Below are 23,391 nucleotides of genomic sequence, written 5' to 3' on the forward strand. Positions count from 1 at the left end.
TTAAAGATTAAATCCAGTCATTGAAGGCATGCATGTAGCTAATATACATGCATACACACACGACATTCACCAATGAAACATCATGCATATGTGCATGAAATATATAGTAGCAATCAGTGAAATATATTTATAAATAAGTAGACAATGCATTTACCTGAGCTATGTGTAACTAAGTAGCCCAGGATGGTATTGCTACTAGTGGTAGCTAGAATAATTACAAATATCATTGTACAATTTTGTTACATTTGTTTCTTCATCATCTTCTGATATTCTCTTATTATGCAGAATTTCCTATAGAACTAAAGTCTCAAAATCAGACCAAATTGATTCAGATAAAACTTCACCCCTATGTTAAGCAAATCTCTTACTTGATGGTATAGGTATTTGCATCAAATGGGGCTCCCTGTTTCTTTTCAGCTTTCTTTACCAAAAGGATTCTTGCACTCTTTACAACGGGGCACGACATTCCACACTTATTGTGGTTTTTATAACATTTGCATCTTGTTGCATAAGCAGACTCAGGTGAACAAGTTATTCCCTGAGAGTTTTTGTTCACTCCACAGCTGCAACAGATCTGCTTGGTAGCACTAGTTACTGTAGATGGTAGTGTGTTGCTATGGGCAATAATAGGTCTCCTATGACATTAGAAACCATCTTTAATGAAATTTATACATCCTGTTTCATAAACTTTCATATACTGTATAGTGCAGTGTACCCCCAACAGTTCTTCAACAAATTTCTTCCTCAAGTTCATTGCTAAAGCATCTATACTGTTTATATTTTGATCTGTGTACATGCTTACTATGCTTACTATAAGCTTCTCCACAAGTTGACATCATATAATATTTGCTGCAATAGCTTTAAAGAAGCAATTGCCATCTTTCACTATTGTGTGATTAATAAGTCGTCAAGTGCAGTACACTGATTATCTGTAACAGCTGTGGAAAATGATTGGAATTCTTTAAATTTGCATACCACATTGCTAAGTGTAGCCATTCTCATTTTACATAAACATATTTTCAAGTCCAACTTTTTGATTGCTTGGACTAATTAGTTAGATCTAAATCCATTATAGATTCTGAAATATCAATTTCCCAGTGGTCTGGGTTTTTGTGCTTTTCTTGGGAATTACTCCTACAGGATTTATGTTGTGACACTTAAGTTCTGTTTTGCATATATAATGGGCCAGCTGTAATTGGCCCACTAACTGACTTTCCACCAATTTTTGTTACAGTATTATGAGCATGTATGATAACTGTTAACAAGGCATAGGCTAGCAGGATGCCTATTTTGCTCCTGTGAAAGAAAAAATTGAGATGTTGGTGAAAACGCTCCCAGAGGGATATTAGACAGACAGCCATTTTTAATATGAACTTCTAGAAATGTTATCAATGGCTACAATGTTTCTGATCTAAACAGTTTGGTTCCAGTGGTATCTTCAGCCTCTTGCCACTTCTGTTTGAAAGCTTGCAGTTTTGAGGAGATGATTTCACACGATGGTGTTGATGACTTTCTCTTGTCATCCACATCACCATCACAGTGAAATACAAGAGTTAGTTAAATCATGAAGGCACTGTTCAGTTAGTGGATGCCTTTTTGGTAGTGTTTTTGATATACTTTGTACTGCATGGAATAAGTCTGGTTTGACTTCTATTAATCTGCTCAGAATATGGTATTGTTTTTATTTCTCAGTTTACAGCAGTTATCTACATAATTATACTGTCTTCAATGATGCTTTGCATGTTCATAGATGTTTTTCAGCAGTGTTTCTGATTCTGAAATTGATGTACTCTTTGTAAGTTGCCAAGTCACCACTTGTCCTTTGTAATTTAGAACTAAAACAGCTCATCATATTCTGTAATCCATTTTTGTCTTCTCTCAAGTAGCCTATATTTGTAGCTACTTTAAAAGTGTGATCAAAACATATGCTTTGTTCAATTGGAATAGTTAATAACTAATTCTTTCATGTAGAGTTGCTTGTTTTCTAAAAAAATTGCTAGAAATGCCTTGGATATAATATCATTGTTGGGTGACTTTGCTAGTGCCATGTCATATCAGTCTCGGCCACGGTCATGGCAGTCTACATGTTGATCACTACTGATTCACTAGTGCATCGATAGCTAACCTCCACACCAGGTACTGTGGTTGTAAAGAAGGTGGGGATCATGAGTGCAAAGAAGAAATACATGCAAAGTTCACAATATTCCCAGTTTTTGGATTTTCGTCTTGGTTTTTTGGGTAAGGTGTTTGAATGTATGGGATATATATAGTGCAAAGATTATACTTCAGTCATTCAGACAAAATAACTAGTCAATAACAAACAGGCACTTGGAAATTTCATGTGCATGTACGCATGCAACTAACTAAGGAGTTTTATTATCACTTTGGCACTGGAGGGATAATTACACAGAAGGCAGTGCCTGTACAAGATGATCACTACTGGCCAAGTGAAAGTCTTTTGAGTGAAGTGTCTGTCATGGACATAGACTGAACTAGGGGTTAAACCTTCACTAGTATATCTTCCAGTGTAAGTGACTTCTCATTTCATTACTTTTTCTATTGAACTTAAAATTTGTACTTGTAATATTATATATACTGTAGTGGCAACAGATTCAAAGGAGAAAGCATGTAACAGCTGGCTTGGTTTCACCACAAATTTTAGCTATGTATATAATTTACTATACATTTTTGTACCATTTGTTTGTCTCCACAAAACCTTGGTGCAGCGTTTTGTTATTACATATAGAGTGTTTCAATTAACAGGTTTATACAGGCTATACATTAACAACTATATAGTATCATATCAGGGGCAGCTCCAGGGTCACAAGATTTAGATACCCTAATAGAGCAGTCATCCTAATGTATAACAGTCAAGCAATAATAATAATGCTGAAAAATCTTTTAAATTCAACTTCAGAGGATAATACTTCCCTGGGGAACATTCCCCCAGACCCTTCTAGATTGGAATGTTTCACACGCTAATGTGCTTCTCATGCTAAGTAAACTACAGGCGTATGCATTCCTTCCTAATTGCTCCAATGCCATGTAGCTATAGGCAATCCGTTTGTACACCTCTGTTCAATGACATAGCTAAATCATTGATGGTCTCTAGGCATGAGGCTATTATGCTCCAAAAATTGAGCATTATGCTTTTGAGCAGTGCTCAAAAAATCACCTATTATGCTTTTGAGAATTGCCCATTATTCCCAAAATTATGCCACCATAATTGGCTAATAATGACAGTTTATTCCTGTATCAGCCCATTTTCATTGATGTTTAAACTTCAAATAGTCTTGAATTTTTAGCTGGTCGCTGTATTAGAGTATTTCATATCAATGTGACTGCTTTATTAGAGTAAATAATATTCGGTGACTGTTCTATTAGAGTTTCTGACTGCTCTATTAGAGTATCTTGATCTTTTTTAACGGAATTATGCAATCTGCAGATTTTCCTACTGTTAAAGCTTTATAATCACCTAAAAATGCTAGCATAATTCCTGATTCCCACACATACCTATTATGCCCGAAATTATGCTGGCATAATCGCCGCATCCCTAATGGTCTCCAATAGACAATAGTTGTGTTTTGCAAGATCGATGTTTTCTAAGTCGTCCATGTTGCTCAATACATATGATGTTATGAAGATTTGCATGCTTAGATATTGCTGAAGAGATAATGTGTTCAAAAATTTTACAACATACACATGTTAGAGATATAGGCCTGTAATTAGAAGGATTAGTACGAGAACCCTTCTTAAATACAGGTATACCACCATGGCATGCAGACTTCCAGTCAATTAAGCGATAATTTGCCTTGGTGAGGGATGCATTAAATATGAGAGCAAGAACTGATGCAACATTATAAGCTAATTCCTTTAACAATCTTGTTGGTATGCCATCTGGACCACAGGCCTTAGCTTGGGGAATCAAGCTCAGATAAGAGTGTGCAAATTCCTTGTGCCTCAATATGGATAGGCTGAATAGTTGGACTAGGATGTACACTTGTCTGTAATAGCATTATTAAGACATGCAATACTGACAAGACCCCAGGCTGACTATGCTACATAGATCAAGTATAAGACAATGCATACAAGTGAACAAATCAATTAACATTATATTAGTTACAATATAACCAGCTCAACGTGAACATATAGCCATTCCAAAGTTTGGCTGAGACATTATTTTTGATGATTGCTTTGCATCACCTTACATCATTTCACAATTGAATAATATTTACAAATGGATTTGGAGCCTGAACTGCTATAGGAAATTATTATGTTTAGTGACACCACTTAACATACCTGAAGATGTGGAGAAAGCAATTCTATAGTTGATTTGTTGACAGAAAACACTTTATGAGATTTGGTCAATTTATATAAGACAATATCTTTAGTATAATTACCAGCTAACTAATGACACATAAGCAGAAATTTGGTCAAACTTGAGCACTCTATTAGAGAGTTTTATTATGGTAATTTTGTGGATTTCAGTTCATTGAAGGTAAATGATCATGCTACATACAGTAGCTTACTATACCACAAACCATTAGAAGACTACAAAATGCACCATAAGTGGTAATAAATTCATTAATCACATTATGAAAATCTTCGGTGATAGGTACATGACCATGAATGTCCAGTGCCGAAAGCCATATGAACACGCTTAGCATTTCTAAGAATTTAATTAAGCAGACATACCATAATGAACCACTACTCAAGGATCCACTGTATACTCAAGTTAGATCTATAACTATAATGGAAATGCAAGCTGAATTACGACAAAACTCTCTACTAGTCACCACAATTCTGCGAATGACAAAATACTCCAATAGAACAGTCAAACAGAAAATTTCCCATGCAACAAAAGAAAACTCATTTTTGTGCTTCTATATATGCCAAACATGTTTTCAAATCACACACCAATATAATCATCATTTTTTTTCTAAAACAATATTGCTAATAATGTCCAAATGTTTGTCTGGTATTTAGCTATCTGACATTCAAACATTATTGTGGCTGTTTACACACACTGTATACAAACCCATGTACATGTGCCTATTATATCAACTGGTCACCTTTAATTTAATCTCACCCCTGAAACCTCAAGGATTTGTGACATCAATTATTGCTTAGCACAATATAAACTCCAACACATTCAGACTGGGATGTTAAGAAGATTAAGGGTTTGCCTGCAAAAACTATTTCCAAAAATTTATTATTATGATAATAGTGTTGATACTGCTGGCATTGCTTCACCTCTCATGAGGGCAAATAATTAACATCTCCTATAGAGCCTATAGTTAATGATGAAGCTTGCAATGGCTAAAAGGAGTTTCTCCCATGAGGAAATCCTAAACATCATCATTCAATCTAATAATATCAATGAAAAGTGTGAGAAGGCAATCATAACAGCTTTAATATGATACTATACTTGAAGGAGGAAGAACTATAACTACTGCTATATACAACCACTACATTACGTGGCTACTCATGTGTTACTAACCTATTGGGTAGAATTCTTTCCAAGCCACAAATTATCCTCCCTTAGTTATAAATTATCCCCACAGCCAGAAATACCAGCAATTTTGAGAGCTCCTAACTGACTATTGACTGTTTCAAGAATCTGTGACAAGGCCTAAAAAGATAAGATGGACAATGTAACCACTGGCCCCTTAAAAAGAAATAATCTAAATACAAAGTGGAATTTAGTAATTAATATGCTACACTAGAATGTATATTGGGAGAAATTAAAAATGAGATGTCATATAATACCACTATATACGACCAAAACACATAACCAAACTCATCAAAAAGTGAATATAACAAAGCGACTTTCCCAGTTTGTAAATAAACATAGTGGAGCCTCAACATTTTTGTTCCTATAGGTCAAATTAGATTACAGATAAATAAATTTGTGTGAATCAGAGCTCCATTAAATTTCAACATATACACACATTTACTCTAATAGAACTACAGTAGTAACAACATACTCTAATTGAACAGTCACTTTATTGACATTCAGATATGTAAGTAAATCTGATAAGGGATGTAGTCATTTAAAACAGACCATGTCTACAGTGATACTTGCTAATCAGGGCATTTGAAATTGAGGACACTTGGATTCTTTGATAATGGTCCTTGATGTAAACTGACCAAGGTACCTTGGTAATCAGGACACTTTTGATCAGTCCCATGCAAGGTGTCCTTAATATGCAGGTTTCTGTGTAGAACACTTAAATGGTTCAATCGAGAGCTAGATGGTGACTGCATTTTGCAAAAATATAAACAATTCCTGTTACCAGTTCCCACTAATTCCTACCACAGTTGACAGGCGATTCATGTCACGTGTCAGCTGTGACCTACACATGATCCTGTGCTTGTGACTGCACGATCTAAAGCCTGGAGTCAAAACCCGGTCCCCAGTACTCAGGGCAATGTTTTCCATAAATTCCCTTTTACTCCAGGTCACAAAGTCGGGAGTACATTTGCAGACTTGTCCTTTTGTACAACCCGTGCACTGGCAGTCTCTTTGAAACTATATTAGCCTTCATTATGCACCTATAACAACGAACAATTAATATAATATATTAATTGTTTGTTGTTGTGGGTGCATAATGGAGGCACTGCATGCCCTCCCATTTTAAAGCATCAACCAAGTGAATAGAGAAAAACATATTTAATTATATCAAATGTTTACATGTACCATTTACTCCGCAAATCTGAGTTCTGTACATACAAATAAATAAACGCTCTACCAGTCACACAGAACATAACTTTGGCCATCTCTTATCACTTATACAGTGGAACCTCTCTATTACGGACATTTTGGAACCAAGAATTTTCAACCACTTTTTGCCATAGTATAGAGGTTATCCTCTTTCAGAGATAAAAAAATGTATTAACCAGACCTGTTGGGACCAAAAGTTTTGTCCTTATTATGGAGGTTTTTCTATTGTGTCCTTAATTTGGGGAAGTTTTTTTATTATTATTGTAATTAACAAAGACCACACGCTGATGAGCACTACAATCACATATTATATTGGTTACAGTGTTCTTAACTGTTTCAAGATCAATTGTGTCAATATCAGGAATTTGTAGAGAATAACTGATCTAGGTAGCTATAAAGGCCAATATATAGCTACTTGTAGCTACACGTCAATTCTTGAGTGAGCTTGAGGGGATGTTGAGCACGAGTATACAACACTGGTGTTGGTAATGGTAGACAGCAATCAGGTATTACTAGTAAAGTTCTTGACAATCTTGAAAAGTAAGGTGAGTCTAGCAATTGTTCTGTTTTGAAGTGTCAGTAGGCCATTTAAGGCTAGGTACGTAGGTTAGCAGTCTGTGATGCTATCATGGTTTTGGTCAGATCTATGCCATGGTTTATTTAGAACAAAGCGAGCGGCACGGTGCTGTATAGTTCTAGTTTACTGATACTTGTCTCAGTGCCCGGATGATAGGGCTGAACAATATTCTATTGATGGTTGTTCCACTGTAGTAAATTGGATACGGAAACCTACATCAAACTTCCCGACTCTATCTTTTCCGCCGTTCTAGCTACTGCTTTCATTAAGAGATTCCAATGTCCCTTCAGCGCACATTACGACGGATGTTTCTTTTTCCAAAGAATTGATCACGTGATCCACCCTAACAACCATTCAAATTTCCAAAACCAAAATTCTGAACGCTACTTTTCGCTAACGGCCACTTTCACAAAGTGCAGTTTTACAGTTCTACCGCCTCAGCTGGGTAACTTAGGCCAAGGCTACTGTCATTGACTAGCTACCCGTAAATCTTCTCAAGACTCAACTAAGTAAGCCGGCCCTCCACTGTGACTGTTCATCTCTACTAATACGCCTCTTTCCTTTTAGCGCACAGCTCATTACCATCGCACAAATCCACGTTCAGACGGCAGACGCTCCGCCTCGCGGTGCTTTACTAGTAAGCGAACCGGCTAGCTAAATAATACTAGCTATTACCTACCTATGTAATTGCGCTGTACTGAAGGCCTACTAGCAGCTTGTGCTAACAGCCAAATTAAAGAAGATACTATTGAAGTAAGGGGTAGAAGCACTTGAACTAATGCACCTATCAATGTCATCACACAGTGCCCCACCCCCGGAGCAATACACTGAGAGGAGTTAATAAAGTCTATATAGAGGACTTGCACGCGTGAAGCAACTGTTGCTAGGCAGACATGTTTCGGGACAACTTTCTATGGCGCATATTGGGTCAGAATGAAGGTAACGAGATTTATTCACTAAGCGCTGGGTATAGTGGCACTGGGAACCGGGCTGGTTTCGAAATAGAAGATCTTATCATTGGCTTCGTGAAATAGGTGGCTAATTAAATTTCGATACATTACTCACCAATTCTAACTTCGTCGCCTTTTTTAACGAGCTGTGTGGTATTTACAACACAACTCAACACTGATTCGCTTCATCACAGCCTGTACCAAATCCTGAGAAAGCGGTTTTCAGCCAAAACACTGTCCCGAAACATGGCCCGACAGCTACGGTTGCTTAGCAATTACGATGATTTACGTCACGCTGCAAGTCCTCTATACTGTCAAGTACTGGGGCTAAGAAGCTTGTCAAAACCCCACCTCAAAATAGGGGATTTGACTTACCTATTAAAAGCCCCATGCAGCCTATAGGGATGGTAGATGTCAAATCTTCAGTAGATGTATAAGGACCCTGGGGGTAGGGCTTGACAATGATGGGTGCATAAAGCAGGGGCAAAGGAAATGATAAGCATATGCATAAATTATTTGGGTTAAGTGTTCTGTAAAATTTATCCCAAAGGTGTTTGTATAGACCACTCACTGCCTTGATTGTGTTCAGGTGTAAATGAATGTTGATAGGGGGAAGGGCATTCCACAGCCACAGGGAGTCAACTGATATAAAAGTTACAAATTTTGTTGTTTGGAAAATAATTGTGAAACAATTTGTGAGCAGTATATCATCTTTTTCTATTACTACAAAAGGTTGCATAATTCAAAAGTTAAAAGTGATCACTTGGCTACTTTAAAGATTTCACAAAAGAGAGTATGAAGGAGTTTCAAATTATAATTAAGTAAATACATTTATATACGATCAGAAGTGTAATCATTCAAAATGCACTTAGTGGCATGCCTCTGTATACCCTCTTAAGTGTAATGGTGTCTTTTAGGTGGGGATTCCATAATTGCGAATAATATGTGAGTTGGGTTGCTAAATAAAGACATCTTCTAGCCTCCACTGACCCAAATCTAATGTTCATCACAATAATGTAAATGATTTTTATGCCTTGGAGCAGATCATACTATAGTGATTATTATAGATCTTTTGACATTCTTACACCATGCAAGATCCCAATGTTCACTTAAATGTTGTAGCATGTTGGGCTCAATGTGGCATGATGTAGATGATTCGTTGTTAAAACTATATAAATATATTATAAGAAACATACATTTAGGAATTTCTAAATAAAGTTAATTAGCTATGCTCAAGTTGTAGAATGAATCCAAATTCTTTTGTAAAAACAGGCTATCTGAAGGTTGAAAGGTAAGGTTTTTACAAAAATGATTTCTAATCATTAGGGACAAGTCTATTTTGCTTTTTTTCCTTCTTTCCAGCAATTCTTTTATTATTCACCTATTATGCTCCATATTTTGCTCAGCATTAATCTTTGTTAATTGACCATTTGCAAGTGCAATTTCACCTTAAAGTGACTGTTCCATTAGAGTATCTCGATCTGCACTTACTCTTAGCATGTATAGCAAGAAGCTAGCTAATATTGCTTAATATGTGTGCATGGTTGTTCTAATAATTATCTATACATTGTTGATATTTTATCGCGTCTGTATGTTCTATTAGAGTATCTCAATCTTTTTTTGCAATTTTTTGTGTCCACTTCACAAAAATTGCACCTATTAATTATGCCAGCATTTTGCTCATTGCTTTTACCCACCCATTATGCCAAAAATTTTGCCGGCGAAATCAGCACATCCCTACTAATCATTCATAATTTAGAAACAATATAGAGGGACAAGGAAATACTTCCTTGTTACTGCAAGTGCCAATTTTACTGCCTGTGGCAGATCTAAATGGTTCCTTTATGAACAGCTGTCTGCTAATAAGCTGTTAGCTGTACTGATGTGAAGTTGATGTTTATATAAGTTGAATGCAGAGAAGATCTCAGATCCCAGCTGTTGTGGCTCCTTTGGCAGGTGCCTAGACTGCATGCTTGTTGTTGGTGATCAAGTCACCAATGGTCTGGGATTTTTTCTCTCCATTCTTCACATTTTTACATGTTCCTGACTCCCTGTATTCACCTAGTGGGATAGCATGCACAGAATTGTTGTGCATCGACAATTTCTCAGCAAAACCTTTCAGCAGTACAGCAATTGAATCCACTATATCTAAACCACCAGCATCAATATAGCTATAGAACAGTCAAGCTTTACTTTTTGCCAGGCTTAGTTGACTTTGTTTCACAGTTAATAAAACATTGAATTTACTGAATGTGGGTTAGTATATTGAAACCAAAAGTACTGCTGCGTGAGCTAGTCTAAAATCTAATCCTGAATTTTTTAAACCTCAAAATTTTCTGGGGACATGTCCCCAGACCCTTTGGTGTTTTATTTCTTAGCTACATACTCCCATGAAACCCTTAAAACTGCTGGCCTGTAAAGGTCAAACATTTATTGGGTATACATGTGTTGAATAAAAACATTATAGCTACCATGCAAATAGAAATTCTATTATGTTTTCATATATGTACAGATGCGGGGGAAAGGGGCTGTCAAAAAGATTATATGGAGGGATTTAGCTCTCTAAATTTATCTATCTATAGCTGTCATTAAACAAATGTGCTGATTGTATTACACCAAATAGCTAACTATACAAATGTTAGCTACTGCTGGATTCTATATAAATCAAGATCATTATACCCTATCATAGAGCAGTCACCCTAATACAACAGTCAACAAATATAATATTACTGCATGGTGACTGCTAAAATCACTTTGTTTTGAGAATCTAAAATTTCCTGGAGGGAGAGCGACATGCCCCAAACCCTTTTATAGGTCCACTGGATACTAATATAAATGCTTCAAGATCGAGATACCCTAATAGAGCAGTCACCCTCCCTATAACAATAGTATTCTGATAAATCACTCTCAGATTCAATCTCAGATGGCCATATTTTCAAACTTTCCTGCATGGGGGTATGCCCCAGACTCTCCTGGATTGTTTTGCACATTACGGCATGTCATCTCCTGGATGGACCTAGCTACACCCCATCCTCCCCCCCACAAAAAAGATGTCTCCTCTGCTCCTGCGTATATGCTAACCTATGAAATTTTACCAATGCCTGGAATACGTTTTTCATACAATATTCATTGGTAAATTTCACTGGATGTTTTTTTGTTGATGTGACCTAAAATGCTATGAAAAGTTCAGTCAAACACTAAATGAAGTTTAAATTTTCATTTGGTTTCAAGGGTAACATACTCAGTCTTTAACCTTATGACCAGCAGCAACTTACTATGCATATTTATGATTGCACCAATTATAATTGTAATTTGCACACTATAAGGCTATATATACAAAGTTATACTGTGACGTTCTGGTCTTATATCAACTCCCCAAAATTGTCCACATTAAGGCTGAAATGTAAAAAATGAACATAAGTGTTACACATTCATATATATATATAACATGCATGGGAGGCAAATATGTTTGTATGTGTACACAATAGGCTAGAGCAAGGATGGATGCTTACATGTATAACTATGGTATGTATGCATAAGCACAGGCACAAATAAATGAAAAGTATATAAATAATAATGCATGCACATTGAGGCTCATTGCCACCATGCACTAGCTGTGACCATTTAGGATGTTTAAGAATTTATAACATCAAAAGTAATTACGCTGACTCTCTGCATGCAGCAGATATAAGACAATAATGTACACAATATGTACATACATAAAGCACCATCAGTTACTATGCAGTTGTCATGTTGTATATACAGGAACACAATGGGAAGAGATACAAATACAGATCAACTGAAGCTACCACCACCAAGATCCTATGCCTGTAGAATAGGTATAGCATCTATTCCTAAACTGATAATATTGGTATGTTATATTTAGCTACTGCATTTGTAATTTTGCATGAACTGATGTGCACATGTATATAGCTAGCCATCTGAATTTTAAATGCTCTTATTCTTGTATGCAATACATACAGTATAGCTAGACATGACAGAGAGCAAATCATACAACTATGTATGTGGTCCCAAGGGAATAGCAACAAAAGCAGGAAGCTAAGGAGGTACTGAACTATGTAGTTGATGCAATTTACAAATTTACGTAGGGACATGCCCCCACAGGAAATTTTTGAAAAATTAGCTGTCTGAAATTTAATTTGGTAATGACTGAATTTTATTTGAAAATGCATCTGAATGTTTATTTGCACATACATGACTGTCTTGATGACTGCTCTATTAGAGTAGCTGACTGGAGTATCTCCTTATTCTTATAAAGTGGAGGGGGGCTAGCTAAAATAAAAATGGGGATGTAGCCCCCTGTTGCTATGCCTACATGTATGTGGCATCCACAACCTGGTGTCTTCAACTAGCAAGCTATGCTCTGTGTAGAAGTTAAGATACAACCAGTACGATAGTCCATTTTGCAGCAATCTAATGGAACACTTTATAAATCAAGAAATTTAACTATTGTGTTTTGCAGCCTTACATACTTTATAGGCCAAAATTCCCTCCCAAGCTCCATAAGATAGTCCACTATTACTTTAAAACCGTGTATATTTTTAAAAATGAAGTACATTCCTATACAGTAGCTAAACACTTACATGCATATAACCCTCAAACATGCACCCTTTATGCATACAGATGGATCTGATATGTGGTAATGGCAGGATTTCTTAGAGGAGTTATAATCAGTTGGTTGAGTAGGTGTGGGAGTAAGAGGGCAGTAATTATACTAGTAGTATATAAACACACTAGCTAGAAATATTAGTAATAAAACTGTGATGTGATGTATTAGCTATAAAGCTACACAAAACTTTTTATTTGCAGCCATTTTTGCAAATAATTTGGAGTCACTTTGATCAACCTTTAATATAGCCTCCTGTGAAGTGTGTTATCTATCAGATGGTTATTGCCTATGTCTGGTGTATATATATTCATAATATATACCACTTTAGCGTGGGAGTTCAAAAGCACCGCTCAGGGTTTAATTTGCCTATTGCCTGGGAAATATCATGGAAAGCAGTTTGCCAATGACTTTGATGCCCAGCAAGTTCAAAGAAACGATATGCTTTGACTAGTTATATTGAGTGACATAGAGCTTTGTATTGTGGGATTGGTGTTTGTAGTGGTTGCTAAGCTGAGTATATTTGCTAAGATAGACTAGTTTGTTGTTAGTAAAGGATAATGAAGGCACAAAATAATTGTTTGGGCAATCGTGGATGCGTATTTCTACCCACTGCATATCACTGAGCCTTTGAACAGACCACAGAACGGCAAACTACTACTGCTACACTGAAATAGGTCGGTAACTTACAGTTTGTTTGCTTTACTTAGTACAAAAATGATAACAATATAAACTCCATCCCACATGATCACAAGTTTTCTGGCATTATGTGTTGAAGCATAGTAATGTATTAATGAACGTTCTGGTGGCTATTAGCCCAGGTTATTAAAACCACGATCAATCTACTGTATAAAACAAACAGGCTGAGTTCTCATTAGTTCTTTTACCTATTAGGTGAGTGCACCCCAAGTGATATATAGCTGTTAGTATTACTTATACCATGGTTGCATGCTTGGTATTTGCTGATATTATACACCCACAGCCCTCGGGATTTGGATGTATATATCAGCAAATCCCTTGTAGCCGTGGTATAACTATTAAATATTATGTATATATTTCATCAGCATCTCTTTTAAATTAGGGAATATCACTGATAATTGCAGCTTATCTGGTGGAGCTGTATTTTGCTCCCAGTGTTGGTAATGCTAGTGAAGACCAGCCAGTAGCAGTGTGTGATTACTATGACGATGGGGGTAATTACTATGGCTACCGTATCTGCATTAACATGATGTCTGCAGCCATGATCAACATTTTTCAGTGCATAACGATGCTACTCATTGACCTGTTTATCCCATGTCTCAATTCTAGAGTAAGTTTATAAGCTGATATGTCACCAAATTTTGTGCACATATAAGGCACTAGCTATAAGTATCAAATTTAGTACTTTAGGATGAAGAAATATAAAGTTGCTACAACTGTATTTGATTTGCTATTAAATAGTAGCTATACGTTGTTGTTATTCATTAACACAAACAGTATACCCAGCTCTCTCAGCTGTTCACAATTATCTGGGCTATGATCATGGCAGTCTACATGTTGATCACTAGTGCACTGATAGCTAACCTCTACACCAGGTACTGCGATGATGCTACTGAATGCCAAGGGTATGAACGCAAGTTCATAATCTTCCCAGTCTTTGGATTTTTCTTAATGGTTGCTTGGGTAAGTATGTGCATGTATATGTATAGATCTGGATGTTGTAAAACATGTTTGTATGATGAAGATATCAACAAGAACAGCACAAAGCCATGCAGAATTTAACACACAAATAAATTAAAGTTCTACAAAATTCTTACTTTATGGTTTCACTGCACATGAAATAAGCTAAAAGTTCTGTGTATATAGAACAACATGCAGCGCCCATGCAGTATTATAGTGTTTGAGAGCTTATGCACATATTGAATATAGTTAATGATGTTGAGACTTTTATTTACATATTATGTATTCACATATGATTATAGGGTATAGTATAGTTATAAATAAAGTCTGTCTGACCTGTCACCAGTTTTAAAACTACCATAGTGACAAATATACACAATGTGCACATGCACACACACCCCTTATCACCTTATTGGCAAGTCAAAAGACAATAGCAGGGTCCTGAATCAAACTGGACCTGACACAAACCCAGTATCACTGCATGGTGGCAGGTGAGATCACCTTTGCAATAGAAAATTCTACTTATGATGACACCCACACATACACACACACACACACACACACACACACACACACACACACACACACACACACACACACACACACATACATATACTGTGTATGTATACTGACAGTCTGAATACAGTAGAGCCTCAGTTATCCAACCCTGTACCCTTGTTTCTCCGAAATTGGAAATGACTGCTTTATAACAATATTTTGAGTACAAGTGTATGTTATACTAGAGTATTTTGACAGAGCTCTGTATATCCAGACAATCCTCTTATCTGAACACTTTTCACCGTTGCCTGAGACACATTGGGGTTCGAGTCCACTGTACATACAATCTGAAAATATTTGTCATAATAATAGGATGACTTTTACACACATTTCTAGCCCTAGGTTGCACCCCTATTAAATTTATGCATCTTACTGATCTTAGCATAAACCAAATGGAAGTTACTTGACTCTGGTATGGTAGCCACTGAGCATTTAGAATTAGCTACAGTATATCAATTCTTTTGTCAGATTTTCACGTACATTATATGATCAAGATTTCTTGGGCGCCACACCATGAGTACATTGACAGGAAGAAAGAAAACTCATTTTCACACCTTTGTAGCTCAGTGATCCCTTATTCTGGACATTTCCGAGATACCAGTGGCCAAAAATTCATTATAATTTCTTCATTATTTCTTCTTTTCACACACTTTGCAAAATCCACCATAAAACACCAATTCTTGCTCCATTCAGGCTGAAATTTGGCACATGTAAAGGGCCCATTAAAGTGGATCTCAGTACCAAGTTTGGTAGGAATCTGATTAACATTCACAGAGTTATGACCGATTATTTGCGTAAAATAAGGCTAAACTTCTGTCACGCCCACAGGGCAAACCTCTTGGAGGAATGAGTTGGAAATTGCTATGTAGATGGAGTAGCCATCGTAGGAGTGCCTTTTTGTGGTTTGAAAGGAATCGAGATAAAGACTATGTAGATATGACACAAAACCCAACCTGTGTCACAATCACGCGATCGAATTTTAAACTATTAGCTTTTACGCCTACCATGCAGGAAAACCACTTAGAGCAATGAGCTGAAAATCAATATCTAGCTGGAATAATCATCATAGAAAGTCCTTGCAATAGTACAGAAGAATCAGATTACAAACCACTTAGTTATGAATTTTTTTTCAATGATGGCAATATAAAGATGAAAAAACACACATACAGTCAATCAGTTACTTAAAGCCTGGCCTCGCTAACTGCCAGGGAAATATCACCAGCAGCCAGCTGTGGTTTGCCAGACGAAGAACGTGCATCCCTCAAGCACATGATTAAGGATCATAGGAGTGAAAAACTTAAACTGCAACGAAGCCAATGGATTGTTTGACTGTATGACTGGTTCGACTTATCTGACAGCAGAGAAGCTAAATGTTTATAGAAAGTTGTGGCGATTAACCCCATGCCACCAGCAACAGAAAAAACAAGTGGTGTGAAGGTACCATGTTCAACTTTTCAGACACGCCCATTGTTTTCTTCTCATTCTCATTCTTACGATAGCAGCTAGGTAAAGATTGATTGAAGTGGCTCTTAGCCATAGTTATGATTCGAAAGCAAACTATGTGTAGCAAAAGCAAGATCGAGATACTCTAACAGAACAGTAGAGCATTCAGCTGCCAAGATACTCTAATAGAACAGTCACCATGCAACTGCAAACAAATCGCTCTAGCAATTCAGACCATTATAAGTCACCCTGTAGGATGATCAGCTTGAAACCAATTCACCCTGTAGAGTGTTCAGCCACAAACAAACCACCTTGTACAGAGTTCAGCTTCCAGCAATTAAGTCACCATGTCAGCTATAGAAACAAGTCACCCTGTAGAGAGATCAGCTAAAAACAAATCACCCTGTAGAGAGATCAGCTACTAACAAGTCATCCTATAAAGAATTCAGCTACAAACAAACAACTCACCCTGTAAAAAGATCAGCTATAAACAAGTCACCCTGCAGAGAGTTCAGCTACAAACAAGTCATCCTGTAGAGAGTTCAGCTACAAACAAATCACCCTGTAGAGAGTTCAGCTACAAACAAATTACCCTGTAGAAAGTTCAGCTACGAACAGATCACCCTGTAGAGAGTTCAGTAAGTCACCCAGTAGAGAGATCAGCTGCAAACAAGCTATCCTAATTGGCATGTAATAAATATTATGTATTATAATACAGTATATGATTTGTATATTTACTGATAAAATCAGAAATAGTAAGTATTAAAAATATGTTTTATCTTTTTCTTCTTCCTGTGGTAAAGAAAAAAAGATATGTTTAAAAATCCCCAAAGCTGGCCACAGGCCGGCTTTGGGGTATACAAATACAAAAAGAAGTGATATCTACTGTAATCCAAAACAGCTAAGCTGTAAAAAAAAAGAGTGCAGTCCCCCAAAAGGCTATGGTGAAAAAAGATGTGAAATCCAAGGTGGCGGCCAAGAAATGGCTGTGATGGTAGGTTAATGGTAAAAGGCGGTACCAAATTCACCTAAATTGTTGTTATTAAAATTTTTACCATTAATCTACCATCACAGCCATTTCTTGGCCGCCACCTTGGATTTCACATCATTTTTCAGCATAGCCTTTTTGGGTGCCGCACTCTTTTTTTACAGCTAGGCTGTTTTGGATTAGATATATACGTACATTTTTGTCATAGTTGTAAAATGTGAGCCCTTGAGGCACACAATTACACAAAATTACAAGTTGGCACTTTGAACTGATGTGGCATCACATTTCCAAATAAAGCACTCCATATTAACATGCATCTGAATGAATTAACTATACTTACTCAATATACTATAACTATACTCAATGAAAGTCTGTGCATGTTTGTTTTGCTTAATTATTAGGTGGTCATTGTTGTGATTGCAGTGTTAAGGATGATCATCGGTCAATGAGATGTATGTTGCACTGAGTATAGACCAAGACAGGACTCTTACACTTTCTATTTTACTGCTGTATGAGTCATACGTCACAGTGAGCATTTAGTTGTAAGGAATACATATCATTATAACTAACAATCAGCTGTGGATATAATTTTGTTTTTTATTGTTGCTGACTTGCTGCCAAACATAGCTGTTGCATAACTAATCAAATCATACCCTCAAACTCTGCATTCAACCTAGCTATATAGATTACAAAGATTGCTCATTAATTATTATCCCATAGGGACTCACAAGAAAGCTCAACAGTTGAAATTTTTATTACATAATTTACAAAATACTGTGCATGTGCTCACAACAATGAGTCAATAGTATTGTAAAACATTTGGGTCATTCCAAACCAAATCAACTTGAAATTTACATGTTCTCTTTTGATTTCTTCACTTGAATAAACAAAAATTTAGAGATTCACTATGTCTAAGGTATGGCTTGGCAATTGAAAATATTCCAAGTCACTGTGTTGTGTGTGTGCGCATGTGTGTGTGTGCATGTGTGTGTGCGCATGTGTGTGTGCGCATGTGTGTGTGTGCGCATGTGTGTGTGCGCATGTGTGTGTGTGCACATGTGTGTGTGTAACTTCATTTAGTGTTGATCATGTCATGATTTATTGATATGGTGGCTTGACTTTTATCCACCATAATGAACTGCGAGATTTAACAGCAGAATGGTTACACTTGTCATGACATTACTCCATTACTGCCACTCAATGGGGAACTAATTACACTATCTGTAGTAATAATGCAAGAGCTGACATCCATGCAAGGGGGTCTGTGGGAGGCGACAAGGTGCATTATTCGATGTTAGGGTTTTCCATCCCAACACACCAAGTTATCATCAGACCCATCAGAATAGTCTTGTGAAGCTGGTTTTGGGTGTTTTTGTTGTTGTTTTTTTTGCCCAGAAAACCCAAATCTAGCTCCGTAATCCCTTACTACCATACTGTATGATACAATCAATAAACCTAAAATTAAAGATTAAATTAGCCCATTAAATGAGACTCCACCCCATCAGAGGTGGAGCTCTGTCAAAATTACCAGATCGAGCACTATGAATGCAGGCAAAAGCAGATTGCAGCAAAGAGAGACAACAACAAAGCCAATCCAAGTATAATTTCCCCCCACTTGGTGGACAAAAGAGAAGCCAAACATTTATAGAAGATGGTGGCTTCATGAGCCAGACCCCCAGTACAAGGGGAGAGAACGAAACATGTTCCACTTCATGAATGTGCAGCACTTGTTAGAAGCGGCATATGGATTGAAGACTCTAACATCAACAAAATAATTCTCTGACTGACCAACCCAGAAACCATTTATTGCAACATCCAGATGAGCACCATCCTGAGTATTTGAGGCACAGAGAGAGAGTACTCATCAGGATTACTGACAGGCTGTAGCTCATTAGGTTAAACAATGACCTGAGAACAAACTTCAGTCAACAGAGAAGCAATAAAGTTCTGATATCACAGTGAAGGGAGAGCACCCTTTTGACACAATAGCACATAGTCCACAGAAAAAGAAGATCCAGTGAAGGTTCCCTAAGAGGAGACCAACCATAACGTATAGCTAGAAGGCTGACTTATGTAGGGAAATTCCATGCTCCTGCAGAGGAAGGGCAGTTAACCAACTAGCCTAGAGGCCGAGCGAAATCCACAGCATATTGTAATGATGGCTCAAAAATCTCATGTAAAGACAAAGAATAGCCCTCAGCCTTCGGGTGCAAATTTATGATTTCCTGCTCAGTTGAGAGGCAGTTGCAGTGTAATATTATAGTAAGAAGAATGTAACCTAAAGGTGAAAGCTGAACCTGACCCTAACCCTAACACTAATGCTACTTTTCACGGTCACTAAAGTTGAATGCTCGGCGAACTACTAGACACGTCCCTTAAAGTCGAATGCTCGGAGCAACTACTAGATGCAAAAATAATAACCTTTTAGTTCAGTAACCACTTCCTTATAGAAAAAAAGTACTGTAACTTGGTTGAATAATCACACCAGTTGTACTGTTCGAATGCTTGGGACAACTACTAGATGCGAAAATAATAACCTTTTTGGTTCAGTAACCACTTCCTTATAGAAAAAAAAGTAATTTGGTTGAATAATCACACCGGTTGTACCGTTCACCAGTCACATTGGTAAAAGGCAGGAAGTGATGTAGAGGATCACGTTTTTCGTTCGCGTGTTTATTTACTTTTATTTACCGGTAATTATTATTATTACTGGGCAGGCAGTGTTTACTGATTATGCCCAGGGGCAAAAAATTACAAGGGGGGAACATATGTACAATTAGCTATTTACAAATGATTAGTTAGCTACAAATGTTATCTAGAAATAATTTCTTATCAGTCATTTCAATTAATGAGGTCGATAATGAGTTTCAATCAATGATAGTTCTTGGGAAGTAGCTGTTTCGATATGCTGTGGTGTTTGCGCTTGGGTGGATAAAATGAAGTGGGTGGTGATGGCGAGTGTGTCTAGTTGTCCTCAAAAAATGTTGTGGTATATTTACTACACTAGCTTTGTATACAATATCATGAAAGAAGGATAATCTAGCAATCTTACAGGTTTTTGCAATTCAGTCCAAAAAGTCCAATCAATTCAGTCAATTCAATTCAAATCAGTCCTGCAACTCTAATAGTGATTCAAATCTTGAATTGAAATGTAGCTGTCGTATGATGACATTACTTTTCTTTCGAGGATTAATAATCTTCACTTTATACGGGTGCAGATTCTGAGGTTGACTCTACAGTGATAAAACCAACATAGCTAGAAGTGAGCAATTCTTCTTTCGGCGATACACAGGTACTGTATAGTGCAATTCGGAACAAACCAGCTCAAGACTGAACCAGCTAATGTGATAAAATAAAACAATTTTTAGGTAAATTATAATTTAATCTTATTTTGTGATTTGTAACCTCCCTGAATATATTAGTTATAACTGTACTTTTCAGTATTCATAATCATAATCATCTACTTTCTACTTTAATCATAATCAATTAACAATTTAGTGCCCCTGTGTTACACTTACCATGACTGTGTTTGAACTCGAAGACTGACTCACAGTATTACCAACACTCGTTTTAGCCAAAAATAGTGAACTGGCCAAACTTCATACATTTGCCTTTGAAATCACTGAAAATGCCTCGGAAAATGCCATTACAGCATTTAAGCACCTCCAAAAATAATTATCATTTTAATGGGTACAAGAGCTGTTCAGTTGCTTCAAAACTTTCTGGATTGGTAAGATTCAACCTGTAAAACAATGTTGTGGAGTGATTTTTACTGATTCATTGCTAGCTAGTTTACGCCATAGATCTATGTAGCTATAGCTATAGGCCACTGGGCTATCAAGTTAATGGCATTTACCGCAGCTGGACAGTCTGGGATCACAGTTATTGAAAACATCCTGAACCTGAAACCACTCTAAAATTTCCAGAACCGCCATTCAATTTGTGCCATTTTCACACCGTGACCATAGATATAGACTAGTATATACCCGGGATTGGAATCATCTCACATGATCCCAAACTAGATACTCCAGTGATTGTTTGGCAAAGTACAGCATCTGTTAAAGTGAGAATTTACTTCACTTTACTTCAAGTAGTGTCTTCAGAGTACCTTCAGATGGATCTGGACATCGTCTTTTCAGCTTTAGATACAGTCTTTCAACCATGACATACTGTGGAACCAAATAAACACACATTTGCACATGCCAACTAATTTTCACCTTTTTCTAATTCCATGGACTTTATCCGAACATTAATATGGTTTTGTATGGCCTCCAGGAGTAGAAGCATAGTGAACAATGTGGGCTGCATATACAGTGCAACATAATATGCACCAAATAAAAAGCATGCTGCAAACCAAATTATATGTGATCTGATTTGTGAAAAGGAGTCTTCCACACACATCCAATTCAATGAACTTGGGAGATCATAATTTGATGCTCAAGTAACATATAAAACTCCATCCCTTAAGCTGTGTTGTATCAATTAACCTACAGCGATTGTGCCCGTGTCGTAGTCTTGCATTCAAACCACATTTTCATTTGCGTGAAGGAGATACAATTTTCCCTTACCCACACAAAGGAATAAGTGGTATAGGCATGAGACTACCTGTGTTACTAGCTGCATTTAAGGTTACGGGATAGTGAGCCAAACAAAAATTTTATTACAAATTAAGGCGGGCTTGGTTGTTGTGTTTTGTATCAGCTGGTAACAGGCTTAAATTGTTGGGAGAATAATAGCATGTTGACTGGACAGTTACAAGGTACAAGAAAACACACGTAACAGTACAAGATAACATAGATACAACACACTTAGCAACTGGCGCACCTGTAAGCGCATGCGTAGTTTTACTGACTAATGGCGATATTTTCCTGAACCAAAAATCAGGACTGTCAAACTAGTTGTTAACATTTTGTATAAACAGACTACTAGTCTGGCTTCTTGTCTAGGTCCTGACAGAGCCATTTGTTAGAAATAATGTTTCTAGTGCTTGTGATATCAATTTAAAAATTAATTTTGTGACCACAGTGTCTTGCTTTAGGCCATATTGTAGTAGTCATATTTCAGCAACTATACACATTATTCACAAATCCTCTTGTCAGTCCCTCACGAGTGATGTTCTTCAAACCTTAGAATTGTTAGTAAGTTCTCATGGTTCTTCATTGGTCTGATTTTTGGTTCACAGTTTTCACTGTTTGGCATGGGGACAACTCATGTTTCCATAACAACATTTGAATTCCATGTCGATTTATGAGAAGTTAAGAATGCATAAATATTTGATAACAATGCATTAAGAAAAATCAAACCCCTAATCATGAAAAATGATCGATAGTGTACATGTGGGGTTTACAGTATCCCGTAACCTTAAGGTGACACCAGCCAATGATGATGCCAGAACATTCTAAACCTGACAACACATTTTAAACAAGAAGCAAAACTATAAAAGACTCATATACAACAAAATTCATACCATTGTATGTTATCATCCATTTAGAAAATAACACTAACCACACTCAGGGCCACTCATTGAAACTAGACACATCGTCAACCACAATAAATGCTTAGCTACCATGATTCCTTAACCATCACTTTATAGAACAATCTGCCAGAGGAGGTTGTCACTTCTAGTAATTTAGAAAGCTTTAAAAAGAACAGATACATGTAAGCTATGCTTAGTAATATACCTGTAGTATACCTTCCCTACAGTTATGCATGTGCCCTGTATACACTCTCAGGCTATACAACTATATATACCTAGCTAACTTCAGTATAGGATGTCACTTAAGCACTACTCCTACTGTACATCATTCAAATGCTACTAGTGTCGCGCCTAAGTGCTATAAGTTTAGCGCTTAGGCGGCAACACGT

At 36.9% G+C, this 23,391-nt stretch overlaps 1 protein-coding gene across 2 annotated transcripts; it reads left to right on the top strand.

The window, feature by feature from the left end:
- Positions 1-7,669: 7,669 nt before the first annotated feature.
- On the top strand, positions 7,670-18,168 carry LOC136259091 (uncharacterized). Of its 2 annotated transcripts, none has more exons than XM_066052517.1 (6): positions 7,670-7,810; positions 7,869-7,938; positions 12,017-12,122; positions 13,960-14,187; positions 14,355-14,540; positions 17,928-18,168. In XM_066052517.1, exons 3-6 carry the CDS (start codon positions 12,024-12,026, stop codon positions 17,973-17,975), a joined length of 561 nt encoding a protein of 186 aa, XP_065908589.1. In that variant the 5' UTR covers positions 7,670-7,810; positions 7,869-7,938; positions 12,017-12,023; the 3' UTR covers positions 17,976-18,168. The 2 variants fall into 2 exon arrangements, with proteins under 2 accessions (XP_065908589.1, XP_065908590.1); XM_066052518.1 differs by having other exon boundaries at positions 17,950-18,168.
- Positions 18,169-23,391: the final 5,223 nt, after the last annotated feature.

The sequence above is a fragment of the Dysidea avara genome, chromosome 6 (assembly GCF_963678975.1).
Source record: "Dysidea avara chromosome 6, odDysAvar1.4, whole genome shotgun sequence".
NCBI classification, from domain to species: domain Eukaryota; kingdom Metazoa; phylum Porifera; class Demospongiae; order Dictyoceratida; family Dysideidae; genus Dysidea; species Dysidea avara.